General features: G+C 43.6%; 1 protein-coding gene across 1 annotated transcript in view; it reads right to left on the reverse strand.

The window, feature by feature from the left end:
• The window catches only part of LOC311141887 (nuclear receptor corepressor 2-like), a 183,323-nt gene that overhangs the window by 65,032 nt on the left and 92,841 nt on the right, over nt 1-25,450 (reverse strand). The window contains exons 4-7 of the mRNA XM_084177385.1: nt 25,082-25,141; nt 23,197-23,374; nt 3,313-3,495; nt 1,055-1,171 (exon numbers count right to left, since the gene is read on the reverse strand). Coding sequence (XP_084033511.1) covers nt 1,055-1,171; nt 3,313-3,495; nt 23,197-23,374; nt 25,082-25,141 — 538 coding nt within the window. The remainder of the gene's footprint in view (nt 1-1,054; nt 1,172-3,312; nt 3,496-23,196; nt 23,375-25,081; nt 25,142-25,450) is intronic.

Genomic DNA, 25,450 nt, shown 5'->3' on the forward strand with positions numbered 1-25,450 from the left:
GGGGCGCGAGAGGACCAGGGACTGTGTGTGTGTGACAGTCTATGTGTGGCACAGAGAGAGAGTGAGAGAGAGACAGAGAGAGACAGAGAGAGAGAGAGTGAGAGAGAGACAGAGAGAGACAGAGAGAGAGACAGAGAGAGAGAGACAGAGACAGAGACAGAGACAGAGAGAGAGAGAGAGAGAGAGAGAGAGAGAGAGACAGAGAGAGACAGAGAGAGACAGAGAGAGAGAGAGAGAGAGAGAGAGACAGAGACAGAGACAGAGACAGAGACAGAGACAGAGACAGAGAGAGAGAGAGAAGCCAAACCGACTCGCGCTATTTAGACATACTTGTTGCTGCCATAGGTTATCTATCATACCATCTGGTAGTGCCTGTCTTGGCTGCATCAAATCGTTGTAAAGAAGCTAGCTAGCTACAGTAGCCAGTTAAGTTAGCCACCTAGCTAGCTTCTTTATAACGATTTGATGCAGTCAAAACAGGCCCTACCAAATGGTATGATAGATAATCTATGGCAGCAACAAGTTTTTCTAACTAGCTAACGTAGCAGGGCTAGCTAATTGAGGCTTTTTTGCTGCGCTCCCCGTCCTTGTCTACAACTCCATTCATATGAGACAACAGCCTACCTGTTGGTTGATCATTGTAGCCTACTCCTTCTCATTTAGCCAACTTAATTCTGTAATTTTATTTCCATTTTGCATTGATTAGAAATCTCCCACTTCACTTGCTACACATGTAGCCTCTGACTGCAGCAGCGCTTTAATTGACCCACAATAACAACAAGCTACACGTGTGTAGGCTACTGGTGAATCTTTTTTATGGGGCGCACTCATACAAACTGTCATGAAACTGTTGTTTTATAAAAATGTTGAATGTAATGGTTTATCCTTGTAGGCTCTGTAGCAATGTCATATAGATAATTTTATTTAATTTTAGACAAAGACTTAAAATGCCTATTTTTCTCTCCAAAATGAATACTCTCCCAAGTAATTTAATACTAGAGTCCAATAACCGTGCCCATCCCTAGTGTGTGTGTATGTGTGTGATGGTACTGACCCTGTTCTCATCATAGATGATCTGCACCAGGCTGCGGTGCTTGGCCTCACTGGGCGGGGGGGAGATCATGGACCGATCCGGCTCCTGAGGCTTCGCTGCCTCCTCCTCCAGCTGTTGCTGCAGGTCACAAACAAACACTCAGGGTTACTGTTAAACACAGTGTGTAGACAAGATGTCCCTTTGAATCAGGTTGGGAGAGAAGAACATGCAAGAGACAGATGACAGATAACCTTAATCACAAGCCGAGAACAAAGGCAAAATCCCTGATCCTGCAGCACCTTTGTGCTTCTCTGTTTCCGTGGAGACAGGTTACTCGGGCAGTGTGTGTGTGTGTGTGTGTGTAGCTCCCCCCCCCCTCCTGCTACTCATCATCTCCAGCAGTGATGAGCCTAACTGTCCTATTAGTTGTAATAGCTATTAAGTCCCCTGGGTCCAGTTAACCAGAAGGTTACCACAACATGGTGTAAACAAAGCCAGACAGAGCCAGCCGCATGCCAGAGAGGAGGAGGGAGAGTGTGAGTAGGACTGAGGAGACAAAGTATCTCTTAGGTCAGGAGGATACACTATTTTCCCTTTGTCAGCCAACACAACATCCATCCTGTACTGGAAAGCCTTGCTTTTCCAACTCTCTGGGCAATATCTTGGTGGCTTTTTACAAGGGATAAAAACAGGAGAACAGGCCACAGGACAGAGCCTATAGCCAAAGCAATGGCACAGCAGCATCCACTGAACTGATCCATTACATCCATGATGTGTATTTAGCGGTGACATTATGGCCTCCTCACAGCATAACCAGAATTGTAGATCTGCAATAACTGACGTAAGGGTCCATTACAACTTCAAGTAAAATATAAAAAGTGGTATGATGTTCCAATATACAGGATAGGTAAGTAGGAGTAATACGAAAAGCAGTCTAAACAGACTAGGGGCAGTTCTGGTCATCTGTGGCAGCAGGGCTGCAGATGTGAGTGGTGAGTCAGAGGTTTTAGTGAAGCTGCTTCTCTGGGGGCTAGGGCTCCCTGTCAGTGTGCTGCATGCTCTGCAAGGAGGTGATCTACAGCAGAGCCAGTCTCCTTCCCCCTTCCCCTCCCCTTCCCCAGAAAGAAGCCTGGGCCAGGGCCTCAGCAGGGGGAGAGAGAGCTGATCCTGGGCCCTCAGAGGATCCACAGCAGAATGGAGCGTGATGGATCATCCTGGGCCCCAATCGGGATGGATAAGCAGCTGGGGAGGAAAACGCACACATTCCCAGAACCCCTTCTTCCAAACCCATGGCAGAGTAAAATTAAAATAAACCAGCTGTCCTGAGCCTGGCTGTCAACACAGGCTGGCTGTAACCTGAGCCCCAGCCCCCCCTCTCTGCCAGAACTCTTTAAATAAAGTTTTACCACACCACTTAATTGCTCCAGATGTTTTAATGCTTGGAGAGAGCTGAAGAGAGGAAAGCGTTATGGCGGGGGGGGGGGGGGGGGTTGCACTGTAAAAAAAGAAAACATCCATAAAAAGCATAGTGTGTGTTGAGGGAAGGGACGGGGAGTGGGCTTGATTTACTTTTCTAGGTAGCAGAGCTTACTTGTTCAATCATTCACTGGGCCTCATCACTCCTCGCTCTCTTCACTGCTGCTGCCCACCCCCCTCCGCCCACCCCCCTGCACCTCCCACAGTGGACCGTGCCATGGGTTGCAGGTGGCTTAGATTTACGAAGCAGCATTTTGAGTGCCAGCCAATGGAGAGACGTGTGGGGTGTGGGGGGAGGGGGGGGGGGGGGGGCTGCACCATAGAGCTCTTCTATAAAACATGAGGTGGCAGGCAGCCAAGAGGGAGACAGCGAGGAAGAAATATGAGTGATTTAACAGTCACAAAACCTCCACCATAATCCTCCTCTCCCCCGGGGGAAGCTGTTATTTATGGCTTTATATATTTTTAACCTACTTTTCTCCTAAAAAAGGAAGAGAGGAGGAAGGAAAAGCAAAAGCAAAAGAGAATGCAGCTGCCTAGAAGCAGAGCACTGTGGCAGGCTGACTGAGCCCTAACTACAGTAACTCAGCACAATAATTACAGCAATACAGCCATGTCTGGTCTAAAAGCTTTACTGTGTGAAGATCCACTGAAGACAGGCAATGAGAGGGATAATAGATTTAAATACAGATGGAAACAGTCAACTAAGCACACAGTCTCATAATGACAAATACAGACAAGCACCAAACAAACCGGAGAGAAGAGGACCTACAGTATAGCCCATGGTTGTACGGTACCTGTACCTGTTTCTTGCGTAGCTTGCAGATCTGCTGCTCCACCATGGTGATTTCCCGGTCCACACGGTCCATGTTCTGGATGAGCTCTTCCTTGGAGAAGCGGGCTGGCACCAGGTCCAGATCAGGGTCCATCTGGGCCGGGCTGACGGGGGAGATGGGCTCCAGCTTTCCCATGGAGCTGCCCATGTCCTGGAGGGAGATAGAGGTGACAGAGGACATTAATTCAACAGTTTACTGGTGTTTCACAATACCAACACCGTTTACATAGTACATTATGCATATTGTCATGTTGCTTGGCAAACAGAAGACACACAGAGTATGCAGTTAAAACTGGAACCTCTAGAAAAGACAGAGATGAGGCGAAGAGATAAATCTGCTTGTATGTTTAGATTGCAGCCATCGATTAGACAGCCATCGATTAGAAAGCAACTCTAAACTGTCCCAGCCAGTTAGTGGTTTAGAGGCAACAATGACATCCTGCATCTCTGTCTCTCTCTCTCCTTTTGTGTGTATGTCTGCATCTGTGTGCGGTCTGTGATATGGGTTGCTCTGATAAACACGTGATCTTAACACCCTGCCTGTGTCTCCTTTAGGAAGGCAGCAGCACGCTATGGTAATTAAGTCCTCTGGGTAATGAAAGCCTGTGTCAGTGCCTCACAGTCACTAGACCACACTAATGAATATAAAATCAGACTTCATAGACCAGATCAGGTCTATTCTAAGATGATGGAACCTGGCTCTGAGTATTCTTTGTTTGATTTGAAGAACGAAATACACAGAAGGACAATACAAGGTGGGAGTGAGGAGATTAAGAAATTCTACAACTGCATCATCTATGAAACTAAATTCTGGATTAGGGCTGGGCGATATGGACCAAATATCATATCACAATATTTTTGACAGTATGGCGGTATTTGACAGTATTTTAAGTTTCAGAATATTAAAAGTTCTTAATGTTTGAGTAGTGAATGACCACAAATGAATTCTAAGTGATTATATTTGGCTTTCTTCATTCTGATGGTTTTACACTCACCCAAAGTAGGACAAAAAACAACAGTGAAGTAGTCCAATTTGTAAAACTTTGCATTTATTTAGCACTATCAAAATACCTTTATAGAACGTATTGTAAAAATCTATAACGGAATGTGGATCCATACCAGTATACCGGTATTCACACCCAGCCCTACTCTGGATAGCTTAATTTGCAATGCCTTCTTTACATAGAAGTGAAAGGATGGGCTATGTTGTGCCTTGGGTCCAGAGAGCCCCACTCAGCAGCATAGTCTAGCGGTCTCAGTGGTATTGCTGACTGCAGGAGGAGGGCTTTGCTTTGTGCCTGGACAGTTTACAGGCTTTACTTCTCTGAGGAATAACAATGTCAGCAGGCGAGGTGTGCCATCTCCATTATAACTACAGTACCATTCACATATTCTACTCAATGTATTCTGTATACAGTAGGGACAGGCAAACAGGACTATAGTCCATAATTGTTCCGTGTAGCTTAGCATTTTACAAGCATTGACTAGGTATTTGTATTGACGGTTAAAGTACCGTACATCCTAATCTCAGCCCAAGATGACAGAAGCAACACTTCAAAGGTTATTCATGTTACAAGCATGGGAAGTGTGTACAAATGAATTTTCTGAAAATAACTACAGCATCTTTTTGCAACACAACTCCCAAAAAGCCACTAATCCCCCATAGTAAACCCACTGTGTGCGTGTGTGTGTCTGTGTGTGTGTGAGAGAGAGACTGGGAGAGAAAATAGAAGTGTGTGAGTGTATGTTTCATCATGTGTATGGTATGGCTGTGACGATACCAGTATCGCAATATTTTTTTCCATGTCAAAAAATGAAAACGACTCTTTGGTAGATTAAAAACCTGCTGTATGTAAAATATTGTGTGCTATAGCTTGCGTTTTGTTTACTTCAAATCAAATCAAATTTTATTTGCCACATGCGCTGAATACAACAGGTGTAGACATTACAGTGAAATTCTTACTTACAAGCCCTTAACCAACAATGCAGTTTTTTAAAGACAAATGTAAAATAAAGTGTTAATTAAGAAAACATTTAAAATAAAAGCAAATAGCTAAAGAGTAGCAGTGAAAAAAAATAGCAGTAGGGAGGCTATATACAGGGGGGTACCGGTACAGAGTCAATGTGCAGGGGCACCGGTTAGTGACTAGGGTGGCTTGAGTCTTTGACCATTTTTAGGGCCTTCCTCTGACACTGCCTGGTATAGAGGTCCTGGATGGCAGGAAGCTTGGCCCCAGTGATGTACTAGGCCGTACGCACTACCCTCTGTAGTGCCTTGCGTGGGAGGCCGAGCAGTTGCCATACCAGGCGGTGATGCAACCAGTCAGGATGCTCTCGATGGTGCAGCTGTAGAACCTTTTGAGGATCTGAGGACCCATGCCAAATCTTTTCAGTCTCCTGAGGGGGAATAGGCTTTGTCGTGCCCTCTTCACGACTGTCTTGGTGTGTTTGGACCATGATAGTTCGTTGGTGATGTGGACACCAAGGAACTTGAAGCTCTCAACCTGTTCCACTACAGCCCCGTCGATGAGATTGGGGGCGCGCTCAGTCCACAATCATCTCCTTTGTCTTGATCACGTTGAGGGAGAAGTTGTTATCCTGGCACCACACAGCCAGGTCTCTGACCTCCTCTCTATAGGCTGTCTCATCGTTGTCGGTGATCAGTCCTACCACTGTTGTGTCGTCGGCAAACTTAACTTAACTGCCTGGCCATGCAGTCATGGGTGAACAGGGAGTACAGGAGGGGACTGAGCACGCACCCCTGAGGGGCCCCCTTGTTGAGGATCAGTGTGGCAGACGTGTTGTTACCTACCCTTACCACCTGGGGGCGGCCCGTCAGGAAGTCCAGGATCCAGTTGCAGAGGGAGGTGTTTAGTCCCAGGATCCTTAGCTTAGTGATGAGCTTTGAGGGCACTATGGTGTTGAACGCTGAGCTGTAGTCAATGAATAGTCATTCTCACGTAGGTGTTCCTCTTGTGGAAAAGGGCAGTGTGGAGTGCAATAGAGATCGCATCTGTTGGGACGGTATGCAAATTGGAGTGGGTCTAGGGTTTCTGGGATAATGGTGTTGATGTGAGCCTTGACCAGCCTTTCAAAGCACTTCCTTGCCATGATACTAACGAGTATTGCAATACTGGTATAGTCCCGGCCCTAGCGCATGGTATATGTGTGTGTAGAGAGAGACACAGTAAATGAGAGTGTGTGATTCAGCTTGGGTTTTGTACTGTGTTATTTTTAAACTGCTGTAATGAGCGTTATATAACTGGGCTAATCTAGGGGAGGCAGGCAGGCAGGCTCAGGCTGGGTCTAGCTGCTCTCTGACCTGCTGCAGCTGAAATGTCAGGAGGAGGGGGATGGAATGGACTGGCTGGGATGAGGCCCCAGGCTGCTAGTCATACACGTCCATCACATCCCAGACACACAAACAAGCATACCAGTGCTTTATTTGTCTGCTAAACATATCCATTTCTAATCAAAGACTTGGAATGCTGCTACAACCCCTCGTTATAGGACATAGCTTAAAGGGGCAATATACATTTCAAACGATAACAAAGTGGGCACCCCACCACTGATTTGGTAAACAGCTGATGGATGGAGCTGGTGGAAATAAAACCACTCTCAAATGCAAGGACCTGACCAATGTATCGTTTTAACTATGTTTTGAGGCTATACAGTGTTTATTTACAATTACATTGTTTACAAACATTGCCTACATTAGCCTATATTATGGGTTCTGATGGGGTATGTCAGTTAAACTAAGCTCGAGGCATTTATATGTCTTATTCTTCAATAATTAATGGGTACATTTCATTAATTTAAGTCCAAAAAAGGATGTAGCAATCGCTGATTGTCGCTTTAAGGGCACTAGCTTGTATTGACGCAGTCTCAATTCCATCTATCAGAGTGAAATTATGATGTAAAAGCAGAGACTGGCCAAGATGAAAGAAGAGATTAGGTTGGTTAGGAAAAGATTGTGTCATTGTGTGAGTGTGTGTATTTGGAAGGAAAATCATTGATATCATGTCTTTAAAGAAAGGCAACGTAGGAGGAAATTGTAGGCCTACTTCAATAAACACTGAAATGTCATAAAATGGTAGGTAGAGGGCCCTCAGCATTAAGACCTTCAGTACAATTGTCTGAACAGCAACCACTTGAGCTCTGCAACCTCTTACACCAGAGTTGGGGGGTTTAATCTGGTGAGAGGGCGATCTTTCAAAAATAGGGTTAGTTCTCCTGGGCTTTCAAGTAAACACACCATGTCTAGGACCTACACCATGACTGTCTTCTGTACTTGTAAAGAGCAACATTTCCACAGACTGCTAGCATACAGAGTGTGAAAATATACTGAACAAAAATATAAACGCAACATGTAGTGTTGGTCCCATGTTTCATAAACTGAAACAAAAGATTGCAGAAATGTTCCAAACGCACAAAAGCTTATTTCTCTCAAATGTAAGATAATCCATCCATCTGACAGGTGTGGCATATAAATAATATTATTAAACAGCATGATCATTACACAGATGCACTTTGTGCTGCGGACAATAAAAGGCCACTCTAAAATGTGCAGTTGTGTCACACAACGCCACAGATGTCTCAAGTTTTGATGGAGCGTGCAATTGGCATGCTGACTGCAGGAAAGTCCACCAGAGCTGTTGCTAGAGAATTGAATGTTCATTTCTCTCCAACGTTGTTTTTGAGAATTTGGCAGTATGTCCAAACAGCCTCAAATGCAGACCACGTGTAACCACGCCAGCCCAGGGCCTCCACATACAGGTTCCTTACCTGCGGGATCATCTGAGAAATCCATAGATTATGGCCTAATTTATTTATTTCAATTGACTGATTTCCTTATATGAACTGTAACTCAGTAAAATCGTTGAAATTGTTGGGTTTATATTTTTGTTCAGTATAAGTGACCCCCAAGTTAAAGCCTGTCCCCTGCGCAGATTATATACCCTGGCTAATACCACTCATGAAAAATCTCACTCATTCAACCAACTTTAGGCTAACTTTAGACTGTGTGTACGTGTACACAAACATGTGTAATGCATGCTGAGTGAGCACAAGCTTTGATAGAGCATGCATGCTGTATGTGCAGTATGTGTCAGTGAACATATATGTACACTCCATAAGACACTTGAAAGGAGCAGGGATAAACATCCTGTTGGTTTCATGTTAGCAGGTGTTCTTGATATCACATGATTCAGTCTTGTTAAACACACACACACACACACACAGAGGGAGAGATCAATAACAAAACACTACAGCAGCTGCACAACTATTCTAAGATTTTTTTGGTGTCAACGGCAATGTTTGAACCCAAAGAAACAAGCACCCTAAATTTATTCACAGCATGTGTCAGTAAGTGGGATTTGCCTAAATCACTCAGACAACTGTGTGAAGCCTGACTAACCCTGACCATAAAAACAGCCTGTTCCAAAAGCTAATCAGTACAGATACAGAGCTGCCAGTATTATAACTGACAATACAGAACAATCCACCTCATGACAGTCCAGCAGACTGGAGAATGTGTGGGAAATTAAATGAAGGGGCAGCGCACGCACGCACTCACACACAACTACGACATCCAAGCAGTCTGGCATGGACTTGTTCACCTCCAGATCATCCCAGTCTTGCATGAAAGCTCTTTGGGTTTCCACTAGGGCTGTGGCGGTCATAATAATGTGTCTGCCGGTTATTGTCATGCAAATGACTGTCGGAATCACGGCAATTGACCGGTAATTAACAAACACATTTAGCATATCCAGGCCTCCACGCATACAAGCCGCTGATGCGTGCCTTTGGAACATCTACATTTAAAAAGCCAAATAAATACATTTAATATACACTATCTATTTTAGGCAGGTCTAAAGAAACATTATATTATCAAGAAAATTATTTCAAAAGAACAGAATATGAGATATGCTTACAAGTCCCGAGCCATTATTTTATATTACATGATTTTTTAGTAAGAAGAATATAATTGAACATGATACATATTTTTCCCATTCAAGAGCGAGTGTGCATATGAAGTGGCTATGTTGAGCGTAAAAGTGAGCATAAAAGTGATAATTTGGAACAGGTACTATATGCCAGAGTTACTTGGCAACTTTACAATGGCTTGCGAAAGTATTCACCCCCCTTGGCATTTTTCCTATTTTGTTGCCTTACAACCTGGAATTAAAATGGATTTTTTTGGGTTTTGTATTATTTGATTTACACAACATGCCTATCACTTTGAAGATGCAAAATATTTTTTATTGTGAAACAAACAAAACAGAAAACGTGTGCGTGCATAACTATTCACGCACCCAAAGTCAATAATTTGTAGAGCCAACTTTTGCAGCAATTACAGCTGCAAGTCTCTTGGGGTATGTCTCTATAAGCTTGGCACATCTAGCCACTGGATTTTTGCCCATTCTTCAAGGCAAAACTGCTCCAGCTCCTTCAAGTTGGATGGGTTCCGCTGGTGTACAGCAATCTTTAAGTCATACCACAGATTCTCAATTGGATTGAGGTCTGGGCTTTGAATAGGCCATTCCAAGACATTTAAATGTTTCCGCTTAAACCACTCGAGTGTTGCTTTAGCAGTATGCTTAGGGTCATTGTCCTACTGGAAGGTGAACCTCCGTCCCAGTCTCAAATCTCTGGAAGACTGAAACAGGTTTCCCTCAAGAATTTCCCTGTATTTAGCGTTATCCATCATTCCTTCAATTCTGACCAGCTTCCCAGTCCCTGCCGATGAAAAACATCCCCACAGCATGATGCTGCCACCACCATGCTTCACTGTGGGGATGGTGTTCTCCCACATGCCTTTTGGCGAACACCAAATGTGTTTGCTCATTTTTTTTTTCTTTAAGCAATGGCTTTTTCTGGCCACTCTTCCATAAAGCCCAGCTCTGTGGAGTGTACGGCTTAAAGTGGTCCTTTGGACAGATACTCCAATCTCCTTCAGGGTTATCTTTGGTCTCTTTGTTGCCTCTGATTAATGCCCTCCTTGCCTGGTCCGTGAGTTTTGGTGGGCGGCCCTCTCTTGGCAGGTTTGTTGTGGTGCCAAATTCTTTCAGTTTTTTAATAATGGATTTAAAAAGGTGCTCCGTGGGATGTTCAAAGTTTCTGATATTTTTTTATAACCCAACCCTGATATGTACTTCTCCACAACTTTGTCCCTGACCTGCCACTTGCTTGGTAGTACCCCTTGCTTAGTGGTGTTGCAGACTCTGGGGCCTTTCAGAAGAGGTGTATATATACTGAGATCATGTGACACTTAAATAAATTCCACCTGTGTGCAATCTAACTAATTATGTGACTTCTGAAGGTAATTGGTTGCACCAGATCTTATTTAGGGACTTCATGGCAAAGGGGATGAATAAATATGCACGCACCACTTTTCTGTTATTTATTTTTTTGAATTTTTTGAAGCAAATAATTATTTTCATTCCACTTCACCAATTTGGACTATTTTGTGTATGCCCATTACATGAAATCCAAATAAAAATCCATTTAAATTACATGTTGTAATGCAACAAAATAGGAAAAATGCCAAGGGGGATGAATACTTTTGCAAGGCATTGTAGTTGTGAATGATACAAACCTTAGAATGTCTTAGAAATCAAAACATACAGTGCATTCGGAAAGTATTCAGACCTGTTGACTTTTTCGACATTTTGTTACGTTACAGCCTTAATCTAAAATTGATTAAATAGTTTTTTTTCCTCATCAATCTATACACAATACCACATAATGACAGAGCAAAAACAGGTTTTTAGAAATGTTTGATAATTTATTTTAAAAAATAAAATGGATTGGGGGTTTTTAGAAATTTTGGCAAAAAACGGAAATAACATTTACATAAGTATTCAGACCATTTTCTCAGTACTTTGTTGAAGTACCTTTTTGCAGCGATTACAGCCTTGAGTCTTCTTGGGTATGACGCTACAAGCTTGGCACACCTGTATTTGGGGAGTTTCTCCCATTCTTCTCTGCAGATCCTCTCAAGCTCTGTCAGGTTAGATGGGGAGCGTTGCTGCACAGCTATTTTCAGGTCTATCTAGAGATGTTCGACCGGGTTCAAGTCCAGGCTCTGGCTGGGCCACTCAAGGACATTCAGAGTCTTGTCCCAAAGCCACTCCTGCGTTTAATTGGCTGTGTGCTTAAGGTCATTGTCCTGTTGGATGGTAAACCTTCACCCTAGTCTGAGGTCCTGAGCGCTCTGGAGCAGGTTTTCATCAAGGATCTCTCTGTACTTTGCTCCGTTCATCTTTGCCTCGATCCTGACTAGTCTCCCAGTCCCTGCCGCTGAAAAACATCCCCACAGCATGATGCTGCCACCACCATGCTTCCCCGTAGGGATGGTGCCAGGTTTCCTCCAGACGTGACACTTGGCATTCAGGCCAAAGAGTTCAATCTTGGTTTCATCAGACCAGAGAATCTTGTTTCTCATGGTCTGAGAGTCTTTACGTGCATTTTGGCAAACTCAAAGCGGGTTGTCATGTGCCTTTTACTGAGGAGTGGCATCCGTCTGGCCACTCTACCATAAAGGCCTGATTGGTGGAGTGCTGCAGAGATGGTTGTCCTTCTGGAAGGTTCTCCCATCTCCACAGAGGAACTCTGGAGCTCTGTCAGAGTGACCATCGGGTTCTTGGTCACCTCCCTGAGCAAGGCCCTTCTTCCCCGATTGCTTTGGCTGGGCTGCGAGCTCTAGGAAGAGTCTTGGTGGAAATTTAATAATGATGGAGGCCACTGTGTTCTTAGGGACCTTCAATGCTGCAGAAATGTTTTGGTACCCTTCCCCAGATCTTTGCCTCAAAACAATCCTGTCTCTGAGCTCTACGGACAATTCCTTCGACCTTATGGCTTGATTTTTGCTCTGACATGCACTGCCAACTGTGGGACCTTATATAGACAAGTGTGTGCCATTCCAAATAATGTACAATCAATTGAATTTACCACAGGTGGACTCCAATTAAGTAGTAGAAACATCAAGGATGATCAATGGAAACAGGATGCACCTGAGCTCAATTTTCGAGTCTCATAGCAAAGGGTCTGAATACTTATGTGAATAAGGTATTTCTGTTTGTTATTTGTAATACATTTGCAAAAATGTCTCAAAACCTCTTTTGACTTTGTCATAATGGGGTATTGTGTGTAGATTGCTGAGGATTTCTATTTATTTAATCCATTGTAGAATAAGGCTGTAACTTAACAAAATTTTGAAAAAGTCAAGGGGTCTGAATACTTTCCGAAGGCACAATGGGCTGCATGATGCGACTATAGGATATTAAGTCGCAAGAAAAGCTTCTCTCATCAAGAGATCGAACATATTTTCACCCATCAGACTATTCTCAATTTAATCTTGTCTTTACTAATATGTAAATTTAGTTTCGATTTAGAATGGCACATTATTAAATGGGCCATGCGCAATGCCAAGCGTCAGCTGGAGTGGTGTAAAGCTCACCGCCATCGGACTCTGGAGCAGTGGAAACGCGTTCTCTGGAGTGATGAATCACACTTCACCATCTGGCAGTCCGACGGACAAATCTGGGTTTGGCGTATGCCAGGAGAACGCTACTTGCCCAAATGCATAGTGCCAACTGTAAAGTTTGGTGGAGGAGGCCCCTTAGTTCTAGTGAAGGGAAGTCTTAACGCTACAGCATACAATGACATTCTAGACGATACCGTGCTTCCAACTTTGTGGCAACAGTTTTGGGAAGGCCCTTTCCTGTTTCAGCATGACAAGGCCCCCGTGCACAAAGCGAGGTCCATACAGAAATAGTTTTTTGAGATCGGTCTGGAAGAACTTGACTGGCCTGCACAGAGCCCTGATCTCAACCCCATCGAACACATTTGGTATGAATTGGAATGCCGACTGCAAGCCAGACCTAAATCGCCCAACATCAGTGCCTGACCTCAATAATGCTCTTGTGGCCGAATGGAAGCAAGTCCCCGCAGCAATGTTCCAACATCTAGTGGAAGGCCTTCCCATAAGAGTGGAGGCTGTTATAGCAGCAAAGGGGGGAACCAACTCCATATTAATGCCCATGATTTTGGAATGAGATGTTCGACAAGCAGGTGTCCACATACTTTTGGCCATGTAGTGTATATAGGCCAATGCGAATGCATAAGCTCATATGCTTATGGGTGTTTTGAATTAATCACCTTAGAAAGCGTTGTCCATTTTGTTATGTTTGGCTTTGAAACAACATCCACAACGACCATATTTTCTACTTAGTTTCAACCTGTTGTTGAACTTTTTTCTTCAAATTGATCAATCACAGTGAGGTGAGTTTTAAAAGCACGGTAATGTTTTGATGATAAGTGTTTGTTGTGATTTTGGATTGCATTTGCATTTATGTCAGTACCAGGCCATTAGCAACATGAGTCATTAGCAAGTTGGGTACTGAACGCATGTCCAGAGTGCATAAGAGGAGATTACCGTCGCTCAATGGTCACGTGGAATTTGACTGCAGTCATGACTGCCAGTTTGGTGGTAATATGATCACCCCAACAGCCCTAGTTTCCACAACAGCATAAATATCACTGTCAGACTGACAGGTCAGGCCACATGTTAGAGCAGTGTGGGCAGTGTGTGTCATGCATGGACATTTGGTGAAGTCATAGCTCAGAGGTGTGAAGAATGACCTTCCAAGCCCTCAGTAGCCTCCCCCTCCAAACTCCTGGTAGTAGGTGCCAGGCGCACCGGTTTGAGCATGTCAAGAATTGCAACGCTGCTGAGTTTTTCACGCTCAACAGTTTCCTGTGTTATCAAGAATGGTCCACCACCCAAAGGACATCCAGCCAACCTAACAACTGTGGGAAGCATTGGAGTCAACATGGGCCAGCATCCATGTGGAACACTTCTAACACCTTGTACTGTAGAGTCCATGCCCCGACGAATTGAGGCTGTTCCCGAAGGCAAAGGGGGGTGCAACTCAATATTAGGAAGGTGTTATTCACAAATCTTATTTTCTGGTGGCCCAAAATGTTGTTGTGCTTTTAGTATTTTTAAGTTGGAAGCACCAGTGCTACCAATGAAACATTTTAATTTAGAGCACGCGTGTACATGAATGAACCGGCTTCAGTACAATAAATCTGTAAAGAGCATTTCAGCTTTACAGTTTTTAATTTCTACTACGGTGAGAACAGTGATGGTACTATACATTTGCTGAATGTATAACTGGCCTGAGGAGATATACAGCGACTTCAGAAGGTATTCAGACCCCTTGACTTTTTCCACATTTTGTTACGTTACAGCCTTATTTTAAAATGGATTAAATAAAACATTTTCCTCAGCAATCTACACACAATACCCCATAATGAAAAAGCATGATGATTTGGAAAGGCACACACCTGTCTAAATAAGGTCCCACAATTAACACTGCATGTCAGAGCAAAAACCAAGCCATGAGGTCGAAGGAATTGTCCGCAGAGCTCAGAGACAGGATTGTTTCGAGGCACAGATCTGGGGAAGGGTACCAAAACATTTCTGCAGCACTGAAGGTCCCCAAAAACACAGTGGCCTCCATCATTCTTAAATGGAAGAAGTTTGGAACCACCAAGACTCTTCCTAGAGCTGACAGCCCGGCCAAACTGAGCAATCGGGGGAGAAGGGCCTTGGTCAGGGAGGTGACAAAGAGCCCGGTGGTCACTCTGACAGACCTCTAAAGTTCCTCTGTGGAGATGGGAGAACCTTCCAGAAGGACAACCATCTCTGCAGCACTCCACCAATCAGGCCTTTAAGGTAGAGTGGCCAGACGGAAGCCACTCCTCAGTAAAAGGCACATGACAGCCCGCTTGGAGTTTGCCAAAAGGCACCTAAAGACTCTCAGACCATGAGAAACAAGATTCTCTGGTCTAATGAAACCAAGATTGAACTCTTTGGCCTAAATGCCAAGTGTCATGTCTGGAAGAAACCTGGCACCATCCCTACGGGGAAGCATAGTGGTGGCAGCATCATGCTGTGGGTATGTTTTTCAGCGGCAGGGACTGGGAGACTAGTCAGGATCGAGGGAAAGATTAACGGAGCAAAGTACAGAGAGACCCTTGATGAAAACCTGCTCCAGAGCGCACAGGACCTCAGACTGGGGCGAAGGTTCACCTTCCAACAAGACAACGACCCTAAGCATACAGCCAAGACAACGCAGGAGGGGCTTCAGGACAAGTCTTTGAATGTCCTTGAGTGGCCCAGCCAGAGCCCGGACTTAAACCCGGTCGAACATCTCTTGACAGACCTGAAAATAGCTGTGCAGCAACGCTCCCCATCTAACCTGACAGAGCTTGAGAGGATCTGCAGAGAAGAATGGGAGAAACTCCCCAAATACAGGTGTGCCAAGCTTGTAGCATCATACCCAAGAAGACTCAAGGCTGTAGTCGCTGCCAAAGGTGCTTCAATAAAGTACTGAGTAAAGGGTCTGAATACTTATGTAAATGTTATTTCCGTTTTTTGCCAAAATTTCTAAAAACCTGTTTTTGCTTTGTTATTATGGGGTATTGTGTGTAGATTGATGAGGAAACAAAACAATTTAATCCATTTTAGAATAAGGCTGTAACGTAACAAAATGTGGAAAAAGTCATGGAGTCTGAATACTTTCCGAATGCACTGTAGTACTGTATCACTTTGTCCTTGTTCAATCAAAACTAATTTTACAGGCAAATTCATTCACTGAGATTACTACCTCTTATACATTCCTGATACTGATGTTGAGTGTGTTATTGTAAATGTAGACGTGTTAGTGTTCAGAGTGCTTCAGAAGGGGCCTCTGGGCTGAGTATGCAGTACATTTTTATTTTTATTTATTTATTGAACCTTTATTTAACTAGGCAAGTCAGTTAAGAACAAATTCTTATTTACAATTACGGCCTAGCAAAAGGCAAAAGGCCTCCTGCGGTGACAGGGGCTGGGATTACAAATAAATAAATAAAACATAGGATAAAACACACATCACGACGAGACACCACAACACTACATAAAGAGAGACCTAAGACAACCACATAGCATGACAGCAACACATGACAACACAGCATGGAAGCAACACAACATGAGAACAACATGGTAGCAACACAACACGGCAGCAGCACAACATGGCAGCAGCACAACATGGTAGCAGCACAAAACATTATTGGGCACAGACAACAGCACAAAGGGCAAGAAGGTAGACAACAATACATCACACGAAGCAGCCACAACTGTCAGTAAGAGTGTCCATGATTGAGTCTTTGAATGAAGGATAAAACTGTCCAGTTTGAGTGTTTTTTGCAGCTCATTCCAGTCGCTAGCTGCAGCGAACTGGAAAGAGGAGCGACCCAGGGATGTGTGTGCTTTGGGGACCTTTAACAGAATGTGACTGGCAGAACGGTGTTGTATGTGGAGGATGAGGGCTGCAGTATGCATCTCAGATAGGTGGGAGTGAGGCCTAAGAGGGTTTTATAAATTAGCTTGCGACCAATCTGTGCTCAACCTATGCATGGGATCATTTCCATGCAAGGTGTGAGATTAATCAACAGGAACGTTTGCTTGAGAGTGTGCATAAATTTACGCAAAGCCATGACCATGTGTACAACACAGTGCCAAGTGGTGGAATAAGGGAACTGCTTGTCAAGCATTGAATGGGGAAAATATGTTGAAAATGTGTGAAATTGTGAGAGTAAAAACTAAATAATTTTTCAATTTCATTGTATTTCAATTGTGAATTCATGCAACATAACTTGATAGGCTATACCATATGATTTGACCACATCAGTGCATTTGTTACGATAATAATTAATATAATGTACAGTAATTTGTTCAATTAGAGGCATGTGTGAAAATAAAACCATTGTTGTTATAGTATAAAAACCTGAGATAATGGGAAATCGAATGAGAGATGGCTGATCTTGCTCTGTTGGAAGATTTGGCACACGCTGCATTTCGCAGAGAGCGGGTTTTTAGAGACAGGTGGGACTTTTTTTGCAGAAAGTACAGATTGGTTTTGGGGAAAGATATTTGATGAGCCAATCTTATAGGATTTTTGTGAGGATTTAATACCAACTTTAGAAAAGCAAATACATGTCATTCCAGTGCACATCCAAGTGCTATACAACCTCAGGTTCTTGGCAACAAGCACTTTTCAGCAGGAGCTTGCCGATCGGCATCTCACCTCCCTCGATGAGACAATATCTTGGATGCAATCTTCAGCAAAATGAACTGTAACATACCATTTCCATACACCATCGCACAACAGGTTTAAGTCAAGAGGGGTTTCTTTGCCATCAATGGGTAGAGCTGCCGCTTTCACCCGGACGCTTATAACAAATCCCGCTATGCCCTCCGACGAACCATCAAACAGGCAAAGAGTCAGTACAGGACTAAGATTGAATCGTACTACACCGGCTCTGACGCTCGTCGGATGTGGCAGGGCTTGAAAACTATTACAGACTACAAAGGGAAGCACAGCCGCGAGCTGCCCAGTGACACAAGACTTCCAGACGAGCTAAACCACTTCTATGCTCGCTTCGAGGCAATCAACACTGAAGCATGCATGAGAGCACCAGCTGTTCCGGATGACTATGTGATCACGCTCTCCGTAGCCAATGTGAGTAAGACTTTTAAGCAGGTCAACACTCACAAGGCCGCAGGGCCAGACGGATTACCAGGACGTGTACTCCGAGCATGTGCTGACCAACTGGCTGTGCTTTGAAAGGCTGGTCATGGCTCACATCAACACCATTATCCCAGAAACAATAGACCCACTCCAATTTGCATACCGCCCAAACAGATCGACAGATGATGCCATCTCTATTGCACTCCACACTGCCCTTTCCCACCTGGACAAGAGGAATACCTACGTGAGAATGATATTCATTGACTACAGCTCAGCATTCAACACCATAGTACCCTCGAAGCTCATCGCTAAGCTAAGGATCCTGGGACTAAACACCTCCCTCTGCAACTGGATCCTGGACTTCCTGACGGGCCGCCCCCAGGTGGTAAGGGTAGGTAACAACACATCTGCCACACTGATCCTCAACACGGGGCCCCTCAGGGGTGCGTGCTCAGTCCCCTCCTGTACTCCCTGTTCACCCATGACTGTATGGCCAGGCACGATTCCAACACCATCATTAAGTTTGCCGACGACACAACAGTGGTAGGCCTGATCACCGACAACGATGAGAAAGCCTATAGGGAGGAGGTCAGAGACCTGGCCATGTGGTGCCAGGATAACAACCTCTCCCTCAACGTGACCAAGACAAAGGAGATGATTGTGGACTACAGGAAAAAAAAGAGGACTGAGCACGCCCCCATTCTCATCGACGGGGCTGTAGTGGAACAGGTTGAGAGCTTCAAGTTCCTTGGTGTTCACATCACCAACAAACTATCATGGTCCAAACACACCAAGACAGTCGTGAAGAGGGCACGACAAAGCCTATTCCCCCTCAGGAGACTGAAAAGATTTGGCATGGGTCCTCAGATCCTCAAAAAATTATACAGCTGCACCTTCGAGAGCATCCTGACTGGTTGCATCACCGCCTGGTATGGCAACTGCTTGGCCTCCGACCGCAAGGCACTACAGAGGGTAGTGCATACGGCCCAGTACATCACTGGGGCCAAGCTTCCTGCCATCCAGGACCTCTATACCAGGCAGTGTCAGAGGAAGGCCCTCAAAATTGTCAAAGACTCCAGCCACCCTAGTCATAGACTGTTCTCTCTGCTACCGCATGGCAAGCGGTACCGGAGTGCCAAGTCTAGGTCCAAAATACTTCTCAACAGCTTCTACCCCCAAGCCATAAGACTCCTGAACAGCTAATCATGGCTACCCGGACTATCCCAAAACAAGTTAAACTATGTGAACAAAAAAGGCTTCCACTCTTAATGTGAAGGTGATAGGTTATGTGATGGATAAAAGACGCTGTTGAATGTGGTGGCAGGGTGGACAGGTGGAACGCACAACTTGTTCGTTCTGCAGAACAGCAATGTTGGCCTAGAGCTGTTGAGGATGGATGGCTTATTGGTGAGTGTTGTCTACTCATTTGAAGAATATTTGCCATTACTAAGTCAACTTGAATTGTCCTAATGGTCCGCTCTTTGTAGCTGTGTTTTATTTTTACTGGTCAAAGCACAACTGAGTGAGCCAAATAAAACCTTCTGGTTGTATTCAATCTGACACTAGCACATTTATTTCAGTCTAGGAAAAATATTTTTTCGTAGCTTTTTTTTGGTTGCGCAGTTGGTAATTTCATGGTACGGCGTTGTATATTCCCAAGGGCTTTAAAGGGATGATTTTGACCATAAATGGTTAATTAGGGGGCGTTCGAAATGTAAATAGCCAAGGTTGTAAACAAGCACTGAGGCTGAGAACTGGTATTTAAATTATTATCTCCTACCGGTGTGTGTATGATGCTGGTAGGATTGTTTCATAAATCACACTTCTATTTATACAAACATTCTCAATTCTGTTTGTATGTAGTTTCTACGCAATATTGATAAATGAAGCCCCAGGATTTACATTTGTTGGATGACATGAAAATAGAGCTCTTTGGCCATGCATACCAGTGCTGGGTTTGGCGTTGAAATAAGGATGCATAAGCAGAAAATAACCAAACACCTACAAAAAAAAATATGGTGGTGGATCTCTGATGTTATAAGGCTATTTTGCTTCCACTGGTCCTGGAGCTCTTGTTAAGGTCAACAGCATTAAGGTCAATCCCCTTCCTCATCCTTCTCCCAGTCCCAGGATCACATTGTGGTAGTGGCGGTGTCTAATAACACCCTGGCTGTCCCAGGGGAAGATGCTGCCACTCAGCAGGATCTCAAGCAGAAAACACACACACTGCTGTCCCACAGGCAGGCCATAGCAGAGAAAGGCTAGTTTCACCACTGAGGCACAGCCACCCTCTTTTGCCCCTTATTCAAAGATGACCTAAATTATGAATAATCTGGAAAAGATTAAGAAAATTGACAAAACTACTATTCTGCTAACATTTGACGTGTAGAAGATACAAACTGGACGTAGCTAGCTAAACAGAGACAGCAAGTGTGTTGTTACCTGAGCACTATGTAAATTACTAACAACAGTATAAAAAAAAAAAATGTATGCACTCACTAACTGTAAATCGCTCTGGATAAGAGCGTCTGCTAAAATGACAATTTTTTATGAGTATGAGTGGGAACAATCATTCCTTCTAGGTGCTAGAACTTGCTGATGAGCAAAGAAACGGTACTAGTAGTGTGTCATCCTCTGTGTTGATGACTGGTGAGAGGAGAGCAGAGCAGTGAGCAGCACAACCTTCCCCTGAGCCTCTGACCTAGAAACAGACCCTGTAGAAAGTAACACAAACTGACTGCACCAGCCCAGATCACGGGACACATTCTCAGAGCTAGCTAACATTCCACACATCTGCGTCTGCCACTTTACATGCCACAGCACCAGTGCAGTTAGAGCAGAGCACAGTTGATGACTGATGGTGGAGTAGGTTATGACCTCTAAAAGTGAAATGCAATCTACCTCACTCATGACTGAACTGATCCCTTGAGGAAATATTCACTATCATTAGCTGCTGTGTATACCACCACCAGTGGTCCTTTGTAGCTTAGCTGGTAGAGCATGGTGCTTGTAATACCAGGGTAGTGGGTTTGATTCCCGGGACCACCCATACGTAAAATGTATGCACGCATGACTAAGTCGCTTGGATGTCTGCTAAATGGCATATATAGTGCATTTGGAAAGTATTCAGACCCCTTGACTTTTTCCACATGTTGTTACGTTACAGCCTTATTCTAAAATTGATTAAATTGTTTTAATTCCTCATCAATCTACACACAATACCCCATAGTGACAAAGCAAAAACAGGTTTTTAGAATATTTTGCAAATGTATTAAAAATGTAAAACTTAAAAATCACATTTAGATAAGTATTCAGACCCTTTACTCCATACTTTGTTGAAACACCTTTGGCAGCGATTACAGCCTCAAGTCTTTTTGGGTATGACGCTACAAGCTTGGCACACCTGTATTTGGGGAGTTTCTCCCATTCTTCTCTGCAGATCCTCTCAAGCTCTGTCAGGTTGGATTGGGAGCGTCGCTGCACAGCTAATTTCAGGTCTCTCCAGAGATGTTCGATCGGGTTCAAGTCGGGCTTTGGCTGGGCCACTCAAGGACATTCAGAGACTCATCCCGAAGCCACTCCTGTGTTGTCTTGGCTGTGTGCTTTGGGTCGTTGTCCTGTTGGAAGGTGAACCATTGCCCCAGTCTGAGGTCCTGAACGCTTTGGACCAGGTTTTCATCAAGGATCTCTCTGTACTTTGCTCTGTTAATATTTCCCTCGATCCTGACTAGTCTCCCAGTCCCTGCTGCTGAAAGACATACCCACAGCATGATGCTGCCACCACCATGCTTCACCGTAGGGATGGCTCCAGGTTTCTTCCAGACGTGAAGGTCAGTCAATCCGAAAAATTGCAGTCGCAAAAACCATCAAGCACTATAATGAAACTGGATCTCATGAGGACCGCCACAGGAAAGGAAGACCCAGAGTTACCTCTGCTGCAGAGGTTAAGTTCATTATAGTTAACTGCACCTCATATTGCAGACCAAATAAATGCTTCACAGAGTTCAAGTAACAGACATCTCAACATCAACTGTTCAGAGGAGACTGCATGAATAAGGCCTTCATGGTCGAATTGCTGCAAAGAAACCACTACTAAAGGACACCAATAAGAAGAAGAGACTTGCTTGGGCCAAGAAACACGAGCAATGGACATTAGACTGGTGGAAATCTGTCCTTTGGTTTGATGAGTCCAAAGTTGAGATTTATGGTTCCAATCGCCATGTCTTTGTGAGACGCAGAGTAGGTGAACGGATGATCTCCGCATGTGTGGTTCCCACCGTGAAGCATGGAGGAGGTGGTGTGATGGTGTGGGGGAGCTTTGCTGGTGACACTGTCTATGATTTATTTAGAATTCAAGGCACACTTAACCAGCATGGCTACCACAGCATTCTGCAGCGATACGCCATCCCATCTGGTTTGCGCTTAGTAGGACTATCATTTGTTTTCAACAGGATAATGACCCAAAACACTTTCAGGCTGTGTTAGGGCTATTTGACCAAGGAGAGTGATGGAGTGCTCCATCAGATGACCTGGCCTCCACAATCACCCAACCTCAACCCATTTGAGATGGTTTGGGATGAGTTGGACTGCAGAGTGAAGGAAAAGCAGCCAACAAGTGCTCAGCATTTGTAGGAACTCCTTCATGACTGTTGGAAAAGCATTCCTCATGAAGCTGGTTGAGAGAATGCCAAGAGTGTGCAAAGCTGTCATCAAGGCAAAGGGTGGCTACTTTGAAGAATCTAAAATCAAAATGTATTTTGATTTGTTTAACACTTTTTTGGTTACTACATGATTCCATATATGTTATTTCCTAGTCTTAAAGTCTTCACTATTATTCTACAATATAGAAAATAGTCAAAATAAAGAAAAACCCTTGAATGAGTAGGTGTGTCCAAACTTCTGTATATATATCAAGTGAAATTTTATTTGCAACATGCGCCAAATACAACAGGTGTAGACATTACAGTGAAATGCTTACTTACAAGCCCTTAAGCACAGGTTACTGCTCGACTAAAACAATCTCGGTCGACCAACAGCATAAGGACCAAACAATCGACCAGTCGACTAATTGGGGTCAGCCCTACTTTGAGCCAAACACACATCAAAGCAGGAGTCATTTTAGTCAGTAATCAAACCATGACCTTTGACATGCCAGCATTACCCAGCTGCTGGATTTCAGAACACAAACAAACAATTCAAAATGAAAGTCCCTCAAGAGATTTAATCGACTTTGGCCTTTGAGATCCTCCTGTCAAGTAATCAATACTGACCTTTGACATGTCCTCAGCCCCTCCCAGAGGAAGTTGTGGGCGGTGGGTTGAGTGCCGCATGAGAGACTCCGCCCCCAGGTCCAGGCGGGGGCGCTTTATCTCAGCATACTCCACCTCTGATTGGTTGTTGGGCTCAGGTAGGTAGATGTGCTCATAGCGGATGTGTTGCTCCTGACCTCTGCAAGGAGAAAGCACAGGGAGAGAAGTAGACAGGTTAACAACTATACCAATTAACTTATGGTATAGGTCATTTCCATGTAAAAGGACCCATGAGCAACAACATGTGAAGTTAATAGGAGCATGTCAAATTGGGTGTCAAATGAAAGCTAAGAGTCTATATTTTAGAGAAATTAAGGCATATATACATTTCTAAATCATTTTCCATCCTAAAAATTAGGAATACGCAAAGGCTTTGATTTCTTGTCAAATAGATGGAAAAGGGGACTACCAGAAAAAGTCTTAAAAGGTATTAGAATTTACAGAATTTAAAGACCCCTGCCAACTTAATATCAACACTTATATTTAGTTTAGGATAATTAGTTCTGCCTTCTGTACGTTTAAGAAACATTGCCTTGTGCCTTGAAATTCTGTTACCAAAAACCAACATATCTTGAAGATATATTTTCTAATTTCTCTCCCTCATGAGGGAGGATAATGAAAGTTCACAGAAGTAATAAGTAAAGGTAGACCTATCCATTAGTTATAGTGTTTTTACTGATATCAATTTTGTTTATTAATTATTAAGTGATTAAAACTCAGAATTCGGTTACCAAATCAGTAACAGAATTTCAGAAAAATCGGTGAAGGAATTTCTGCAATTGAATTGGCTACAATGTGAAATCATAGTAGTTACAAACCACAGTTGGGTCACATGCTACTGTCCTCCCTTCCACTGGCATACTGTTATGTTCAGCTGATAACAGTTTTCTTTCTCTTTCTGTCATCTGGTGGTCAAAGCAGAGTGTGAAAAGTCTGGACAGCCCCTCCCTCTCTTCTCTCCAATTAATGTCACCTCCTTCGGCTATTACTTACACCTACCCATGAGCTCCCTCCCTTTCCATTTACTGTAACCAGCATCCTCAACCACTGAGCACCGACTGACACTGGACGTATATGGAAGTTGAAAAGTCATACATTTCATCAATCTGCCCTGGCCTTGATTTCAAAGTCCACAGACATCGTTTTTTGGTCCGGCCTTGATTTTTGGTCCGGCCTTGATTTCAGCATTCCACCGTTAATCAAATGGCTACCCGGACTATTTTTGTATTGACACCCCCCCTCCCCCCCATTGACTCGGTACCGGTACCCCCTGTATATAGCCTCGTTGTTGTTATTTTATTGTGTTACTTTTTTTAAACTTTAGTTTATTTTGTACATATTTTCTTAGCTCTTATTTTTCTTAAAACTGCATTGTTAGCTATGGCTTGTAAGTAAGCATTTCCCGGTTTGATTTTATTTGAAATGTGTTTTTGTAAAAGTTTCAGTGTAAATTGTGTAGATATCAGTGTAAACAGTGTAGATATCTTATAACTATTAAGTTAACCGTCTAAAATGTGCTAAATGCTCTGCAGTTGTACATTTGGTTTGCCAATTTAGTAGCTAGTTAGCGATCTAGCTAAGTGGTTAGCATCTTCCAAAATCAAGCATTCGTTTGGTAACAGCAGAGAATCCCCTCCTGGATTGTTTTGTGCATATAGCAAATGTGAGTAGCAATACTTGTATAGTTTAGGTCAGAAACTGTACAAAATGTTCACAATGTGCTTGTTAGCATTAGTTAGCATTCTCTATGGGATTGTACATGTACTGTTAGCATTGCTAACCTTCAAGTTATAAAGTATGAGTGGGGTTTGAAAAAAGCACCCCTTGTGTTCAGTGCCGGTATTACCGAATATCCTGGTATGGCAGAAGGTCGGAATGAAGATCTGGATACCGCCCAAACCTAGTCCTTGTAAATAGAGTCATGTGGTTTGTTAAACTTTGAAATCAATGTTTTTTGTTTGACATACAGTGCCTTTATAAAGCATTCATAGCCCTTGATTTATTCCACATTTTATTGTTACAGCCTGAATTAAAAATTGATTAGATATATTTGCACAAGTAACAGCAAAATCACAGACGCTGTTCACTAAATGCTAACGAGTGAAAACTAACATAAACTAATAGCAAAGACAGGCAAATCTAGCTCATAAAGTTATACAAGCATAGCTAGTAACTACCAAATGTCATTTTCGGTGAGTGTGGATATTTACAAGGG

This window comes from Coregonus lavaretus (assembly GCF_964263955.1).
Source record: "Coregonus lavaretus genome assembly, chromosome: 14".
NCBI lineage: Eukaryota > Metazoa > Chordata > Actinopteri > Salmoniformes > Salmonidae > Coregonus > Coregonus lavaretus.